The sequence below is a fragment of the Haliotis cracherodii genome, unplaced genomic scaffold, assembly GCF_022045235.1.
Source record: "Haliotis cracherodii isolate W230 unplaced genomic scaffold, xgHalCrac1.p SCAF_6, whole genome shotgun sequence".
Taxonomy (NCBI): domain Eukaryota; kingdom Metazoa; phylum Mollusca; class Gastropoda; order Lepetellida; family Haliotidae; genus Haliotis; species Haliotis cracherodii.
In genome coordinates this window covers 65,659,970-65,668,062 of record NW_027266319.1, presented here as the reverse complement: position 1 = coordinate 65,668,062, position 8,093 = coordinate 65,659,970, and the positions used below count along the sequence as shown (strand labels likewise).

The 8,093-nt window shown below is 41.1% G+C and overlaps 1 protein-coding gene across 1 annotated transcript; it reads left to right on the top strand.

Annotated features, from left to right (window-relative positions):
• Positions 1-513: 513 nt before the first annotated feature.
• Positions 514-6,248, top strand: LOC139446606 (BTB/POZ domain-containing protein 6-like). The gene is made up of 3 exons (XM_071227891.1): positions 514-590; positions 4,462-4,758; positions 5,178-6,248. Exons 1-3 carry the CDS (start codon positions 514-516, stop codon positions 6,211-6,213), a joined length of 1,410 nt encoding a protein of 469 aa, XP_071083992.1. The 3' UTR covers positions 6,214-6,248.
• Positions 6,249-8,093: the final 1,845 nt, after the last annotated feature.

Here is an 8,093-nt window from a genome sequence, read left to right as displayed (position 1 = left end):
TCACACCATGGTTCGAGTATGATGCTACACAAGGACAGTCAGACAACAGTTCGGGGATGTTGCTACACCGGTAAAGCCAGGAATGGTTCGGGTATAATGATACACCAGTATAGCCAGACCATGGTTCGGGTTTGTTGCTACACCAGGACAGTCAGGCGACGACTCGGGTATGATGCTGCACCAGGGTAGCCAGGCCAGGGTCCGGGTTTGATACTACACCAGGACAGCAAGGTTATGGTTCGGGTACGATGCCACACCAGGACAACCAGACTCGGGTATGGTGCTGCACCAAGGCAGACAGGCTGTATGTGCAGCAGTCATAAATACACACACAGAAAACATTATTCCTTGTGAAAGTTAACTTGAATAAAAAATGAATAATCTTATTTGCTACCCCTGTGAAAAAAAGCTAACTACGGCCTTATTTACAGACAATTGTACACCTGTGAGGTCCCTTGACAGTCAATCGTAAGCTCAATGGCAGCGCCATGATCGCTAAGGAGCTTGGTCCATATGGTGTCACGTGATTCACCTTCACCTTGTTTACCACAGACGAGACGGTTACCTTCGAACGTATTCTTTTTGTGGATGTGTGTTCAAGGTATTATATCAGTAAGTTGATTTGGTTAGATATGTGACATGTGCGATGTATCTGTCGGAAATTATGTCTTTGGTTGTTTATTGGTTTGTTTTCAGAATATAGAACGACCCGGTTCTCGTTCCCGAATGTTTCATGTCGTACAACCTTTTTGGGTCTCCGATGTTTGATCAACAGCGGACTGGATTCTATAATCCAGAGCTCATGATCAGGACCTTTTGAAGACGAGAGTGTGTCTTGTCTTAGTTGGCAAATGTACTTCCAGTGCAATGATTTATTACCTCAGACTTCAAGCCCGATAGAAAACAACTCACTAAATACATGGGAGCCTTATGTTGTTTTGGTGATGAGTTATCTCCCGTACTCTGAAGGTCGTATTATTGCGAAAGATCACAGATACAGCGCTAGAAACTAACAGTTTTAGTCTGCTAGTCCTTATAATGATAACATATATCAAAACCCTTAAAAATGGCAAATTTCTACTGGTCCTTATGATACGTTAACTATTGGGTAGAACGGCAAGGACCACAGGCCTAACTAGTGCCAATTTCTAATGCCGAGATATCGGATTTACTTTTGTCAATTCAGTCATATTGTTGTATACCTTCAAATGTACATGGGCCTTGATTTTGGTCCGTGTTTACAATTACTATTTCGTAGGTTGATATAAATATACAAGGGCGACATTAGCCTGAAAATAGCTTAATTTTGTCACACTGATGCTTAAAATCTTGTCTTTTGACGCACTCACGTGGAAATATTACAGAAATTACAACTTCTCAGTTATTATTATTATCAAACACAAATATTCACGTTCATGCATATATTATGCCCTCAGTAGAAACATTGTCATTGCGCTTTGTACATGCATTCCAAATCATGATTTGTTCATGATCAGGGATATAGGCTCTATGTTTCACATCAGGAATGCAATTCCAATTGGCAGGCAAGATTTAAAAACTATGTTAAGGTCTGAATTATCAATAAGTAGTTAACAGATCTGACCTAGCCATGACAATATGTCTCTTTGAAATAAAATATAACGATACTGTAAGTAGAGTCTTGGACTAGTAATGTGTATGATAAAGATTGTAAGAAAAGGGTGAATAGTAGTTAAAAGGCATACAGCCTGCCTTCTCTAAATAATGAGATAGTTTATAGTAAAAATATATAAAAACACCCTCTCCATAGAGAGCACAAAACGCTATGCAGATGTTTTTAAAGTTAAAAGGGCGTGTCATTTCTTTGTTCTCAGAGCTAAACACAGAAACCTAATGGTTTTTGTTTGTTAATATGCCTATAAATGCCTTAAGAGTTGATCAAGGAAAAACAATTTCAACATGAAGAGAGCATCAACTGTTTACCCACCAAACACCTGTTAAAGCGACTTAAAACGTATACAGGGGCGGTGGGGTAGTCTAGTGGTTAAAGCGTTTGCCTGTCACGCCGAGGATCCGGGTTCGATTCCAACATGGGTACAATGTGTGAAGCCCATTTCTGGTGTCGTTCACTGTGATATTGCTGGAATATTGCAAAAAAACCAGCGTAAAACCATACTCACTCACTATAAAGTGTATATACTTGACAGGATAAAGCAAAACGCCCTAATTGCAGATAATCTACTTGCAAAAAACGTTACTCCGAGGATGAATTTATCGATACTATTTTTATGTGTAAATCTTGTCAGTTTAAGAGCAGGCAGCTGAGGGGCATATTTGTAAAACCAAATTACTCTGTAATTTCAAGGTTTTACCGCTGACGTGATTTATGTTAAACTTGAATTCACCAATGTTTTACTTGTGCACTTGTGTCTGATACGGTTGAATCAGTTCTGAATTTTCAACATTTAATAAGAATTTACAAACGCAAGGCAGTACTAAATAACGCGATTTCAGCATTTTCAGCACAGCCACCTAAAATTGGAGAATTGTGATCTTTTTTATCTTTTTAGCTTTCAATTTAAGATTGATACATATGTAATACGAAAGACATGTTTAGAGCTTTCTATCCTTTAGTGTCGAAGCGTTTAAAATAATTTTTAAATGTAAATATTTGTATCTATGCAGTGGGTTATTTTCACAGTTAAGCTTTTAAGTCACCTAGAGTTCCAGAGCTCAACGTCGCTCTCGTATTCCAGTTTCTAAAAAAACGGCTAAAAACCCATTAAAAACACACAGATGTGAATAACAACTTAAGGCATTTCATTTTCAAAAAAAAATTTCATAAATGTATTTCGAGAGCCAGTATGGGCTGAAGATTTTTCATCTTTCAACTCGAGGGTTAAGCTTACGAGAGCGATGTTTAGCTTTTGAGCTTCTTATCTTTTGATGATAAATATCGAAAGTTGATATATTGACAAAATTCTTTCCATTTTCATCAATCTCTACGATTCTACGATTCAGACTACATCATGAGCATGTTTATGAATCACAATCAAATAGAGATTATACCAGGTTTTCGCGAAAAGGTGAGTGTATCCTGTCCCACGTGTGGCACCCGCCACAAACACCTGCAAAGGCAAGTCAATTGTTCACCTGAAAAACACGGAAACGTATCGTACAAGTGAGAATAGGGAATTGCATACTAGGTCATCATTTTTGTCACTTTTGCGTAAGATTTGGAAATGTCCACCACATGCCTGCCATAAAACAGGAATCTGTAAAAGTACATCTATGGAATTAACCTGTAACGGGTATCACCTATAAATAAGGAATATTATGTCACTGAAAGGTTATAACGACTGCCATGGTAGTTTTACAAGATATCCTGGTTGGGAAACAAATTGGTTCATGTCATCACCAGAAGGCCCGGGTTCGATTCGAAGGGTACAATGTGTGAAGCCCATTTCTGGTGTCCCCTGCCGTGATATTGCTTTAATATTGCTAAAGGCGACGTACAACAAAAGTCACCCCCTCATGAATAGTAGTGTGTATTTTGAATGAGATCTCATAGACGAAGCGCACGTAAAATATGATTATGCTAATGAGGGGGTCAGTTAATTCGTTGGGTTCATTTTTTATCGAGATTAGATATTTGTTTTCAGCTACAGCTACAAAAAAAACCAGATATTTTTTAAATTGAAACTGTGGGCCTGAGTGAATCGTGTATGAGAAAAACACCTCGCAACATCGTAATTTTTGTGACAAGCATTTTTTTCTGAAGCATCATTATTTTTTTCTTCAAAATCCCAGCCCACCCACCACCAGAATAACAAATGGCCGGTCCCAAAGTTGGCTTCTTGTATTATTCGCATTGTGATTCTCATTTAGGTTATATGTAATTCTCATTTGATACCCATACAAAACCATTATAATTGTTAGAATCGACTAAAATAAGGGTCGTGTGGTTACAATCTTAAATTGAGGTCTTGGGTAATCTATGATGTTTGGGTGCCGGTCGGGCAGCCTAGTGGTTAAAGCGTTCGTTCGTCACGCCGAAGACCCGGGTTCGAATCCCGACATGGGTACAATGTGTGAGGCCCATTTGAGGTGTCCCCCGACGTGATATTGCTGGAATATTGCTAAAAGCGGCGTAAAACCATACTCACTCACTATGATAGTAGGTTCGAATCTCAGCTCGCCTTGATTATGTTTCTAGGTTCGTCAGCACCATACCCTGGGTTTCACCAATTTGGTACCGTCTGAGACATGCATCAATTCGCTGTGTCCTCCCACATCAAGCCGACACGTCGTGATATAACTGAAACACTGTTCAAAGCGGCGTTAAACCAAACTCACTCACTCATTATCCTCTGACGGCTTGGTAGTTCGTGCTGTCAATCACTGATCGTCCCACACGAGATTATACAGGTCGCGTGACTGCTAATGCGCCTTTAAACAACATTCGGTCATTCCTCAGCTGAGCGTTTATGTTTTCTTTATCAGATCATCTACTGCTGCTATGGCTGCTAATTCTGGGTTTGTTGAAAACTGGCAGAGCGGGAGGAATGTAGCAGAAAGCAATCTCCACATGCTGAAAACAGAGAAATACTGTGACGTCCACTTCCGGGTTGGCAAACAGGAGACGCCCATTCGAGCTCACAGCTACGTGCTCATCAGTCGCAGCTGTGTGTTTGAAGCCATGTTGTGTGGCCCTCTGGCAGAGAGAGACGTCATCAGGATATCAGATGTAGATGCAGACACATTCTCCGAGATGTTAACGTAAGTGGATTTTTAATATAGTTATACTGCATCAATTGATATATTATACTGATTAGCTTTGGGAGAACATGTTTGCATCCCTCTTATGAATGAGTGAGTTTAGATTTAACGTCAAATCGTGACGACCCTCTTATAAAGCTATAATAAATACCCCTACCCACCTCAAACCTCCCCACACACCCCTGTCGTCTATTATTTGGGATAACATATTTTCCAGCTGAAACAGTCTTCTGGTTCCAATAACGATATTGAGAGCGCTCAGTGGCTCTTTTGAATGAGGCTGCGATTTTGAAGTTTTGAATCTTAATATTTGTTCGTATTCTGAAATTTTGATTTGGTTGATTTCAAGCTCATGAGTTAAAGATTTATGCTATGAATACGTCTTTTTCTGTGACTTAAATGGAAACTTTCATTTACAGGTTCTTGTATACAAACGACGTTCATCTGACACTGGAGAACGTGACTGGGTTGCTGTACCTGGCCAAGAAGTACGCCGTGAGGGGTCTAGAGACTCTGTGCCTCACCTACTTAGAGGAGTGTCTGTCACCTGAAAATGCCTGCCTCATCCTCGAGCATGCGCACAGGTTTGACGAAAAGGATCTCTACGACAAAGCATTCGATCGTGTTATTGCGTTTGGTGACATCTCCTTTGGATATGAAAGCTTCACACAGTTGTGTCATGACTGCTTTGACAAAGTCATCCTGGTTGACGAGCTTTCTATCAAAGCTGAAAACGTGTACCAGTCTGCCATGGCATGGGTGGAGGCCGAATGTGGCCGAAAAGGAAGGGAGATCACTCCCAAGAACCTCAGATCGATCTTGGGTGAAACAGTCTACGGGATTCCCTTCATCAGTATGGAGAAGGACTATTACGTTGACAACGTTGTGCCGAGAGGGATTTTGACAGATGCGGAAAACGTCAAAATTATGTCATGTTTACTGTGTCCTGAGAAAGACCCGTCTCCATTCATCCGGAGATCTGCTAAACCAACTCACAGCGTTATGTTTTATAAAGACCACCGGAAGATGCCCCAGACAAGGAAGCGGTCATTTTGGGGAAGGACTGATGTTTCCTGTTCCCATGACGGCATTTTGTATGGCGTCTCCTTATATGGACACGACCAGAATAAAGAACTAGTCTATCACATCAGAATCTGTGATCGGGCAGCAGACTTTATGGACGTTAAACGCGAGACAGTTTTTTCATCCAAGACAGAACCATCGGGAAAGCATAACATTTTCCAATACTGGCTTCGTGAACCCAGATTTTTCAAGCGAAATACCCAGTATTTCATATACGTCGAAATGGAGGGAGGTGCCCCTACACATGAAGGGGATCCAAGAGACGTTGTTGAGAGTATAGCGGTGGAGCAATGTACCGTCCACAAGCTGGGTGATATAGTGTATTCCAGCGGCCACATAAACATAACCAACGGCTTGGTAATTGGTATATGAAATAAACACTCGTGATAACCAAGAACAAAGATGGGAGGCGAAATTCAATGCTATATTAGTGTTATCGCCTGGAATTTTAGATAAGTTATACGAGGCTAGACATGAGATATTGTGAACGAACGGATCAGTGTCCAGTGAAACCTTTTGGATTAACGAGAGTCCCGAGTGAAGAATTATTGTCCTTTATCAATGCATTGACTCAGAATAGGGTGCTTCTGGATTCACGGGGTTTTGTAGGAGTGGTGGGCCTAATTTCTGGACTTCCTCTTTGTTTTAATGCTTTAATCTCATGTTATACACACGATAAAGATGTCATTACGAAATTGTTTAGCTTTGCGTTTTTGATAAAGAAATTAATCACAATTGTGTTTCATGTAACAAATATTAACTGCATTTGTCTCCTGAAATGTTCGCTAGACAATTACTGAAGAGCACCTATGATTCCCAAATATTGTGTTCGTGGAATTATTTCCGCCATTCAACCTACTTTTTATATGATACTCCCAGAGTCTCAACTGGTTTGCAGTGATTTCAGATTTCATGCAGAGTAAAAGATCTGATTTGGATGAGATTGTCAAACCAGCTGCTTGGGTCGAGTCGGTGCATCCAGGGGAGGTTGCAATGAAACACACCAGCCCTTTTTGAGACACCTTTATGTGTCAACCTGTCCCAAGATTAATTACGGACCGCCTCCGTGGTCTAGTGGTAGAGCGTCCGCCCGGAGAGCGGAAGGTCCGGATTCGACCCCCGGCCGCGTCATACCAAAAGACGTTTAAAGATGGTACTTGTTGCTACCCTGTCTGGCGCTGGGCATGAAGGGGCTAAAACAAGGACTGGTCGGCGTGGTATCTCAGGAGGGCTGGCACTATAAATCGGCATCAGTACAAACAGCCATAAACACACACGAGCATGCACGTCGCTATATTAGTGCAATAATCTTGGACGCGACGTTAAACCCAATTTCACCTCACCTCACCTCACCTCACCTCACCTCACCTCACATGATTAAATACACTATTACGATGAGCATTTCTTATAAATACAAGTACATTGATACCATCATTAATTTGAAACTTTCGAAAAAGAAAGAAAAATGATTGCGGTTAGGGAATCTGAACAAGTCGAAATACAATAGCCCAAAACGTTAACATTGCAAACAAAGTACTTGACATTTCTCCAAATAGTATCGGAATTCATTATGAGCAGCATAGGAGACACGTGAAGATCCGGGGTAGATCCGGGGTCTTCAGCGCCCATGCTTGCTGTAAAAGGCGACTGTGCTTGTCGTAAGAGGCGACTAATGGGATCGGGTGGTCAGGCTCGCTGACTTGGTTGATGCATGTCATCGTTTCCCAATTGCGGGCCTATTGACAAAGTGCTTTTTTCGCTTCAAAGCGAGCTTTGCACCTCAGGGGTCATGGTCACCTGTTCCCATCAAGTGTTTGTTTGTTGTTTAACGCTGCATTCAGCAATATTCCAGCTGTATGACGGCTGTCTGTATATAATCGACCAGACAATCCAGTGACTGACATCATGAGCATTTTATAAAGTCAGTACTTGCGTGAGGGCCCAATTTTGTTGTCATTCTTGTTTTGCTATATTGATGGGAAATGGCTTCACAAATTATGTATTGCGACGTTACCACCACGATAGGTACACGAAGTCAATGATGTTTGAATAGGGTCACCAGTCATCCTTCCTAGTTTTACGAAAATAGTTCTAAATCAAAATATCTTGCTTCAGATTGAGAGGCAATAACACTCAGTCGGCTTTTTCCATAGTACACATCCTTCTGATCATAAAAGTCGAGGCACATATGAACCTGAAATTGTATCTACAATGGAAGGCAGCTCAGATATAAGACAAGCAAGCCCATCACC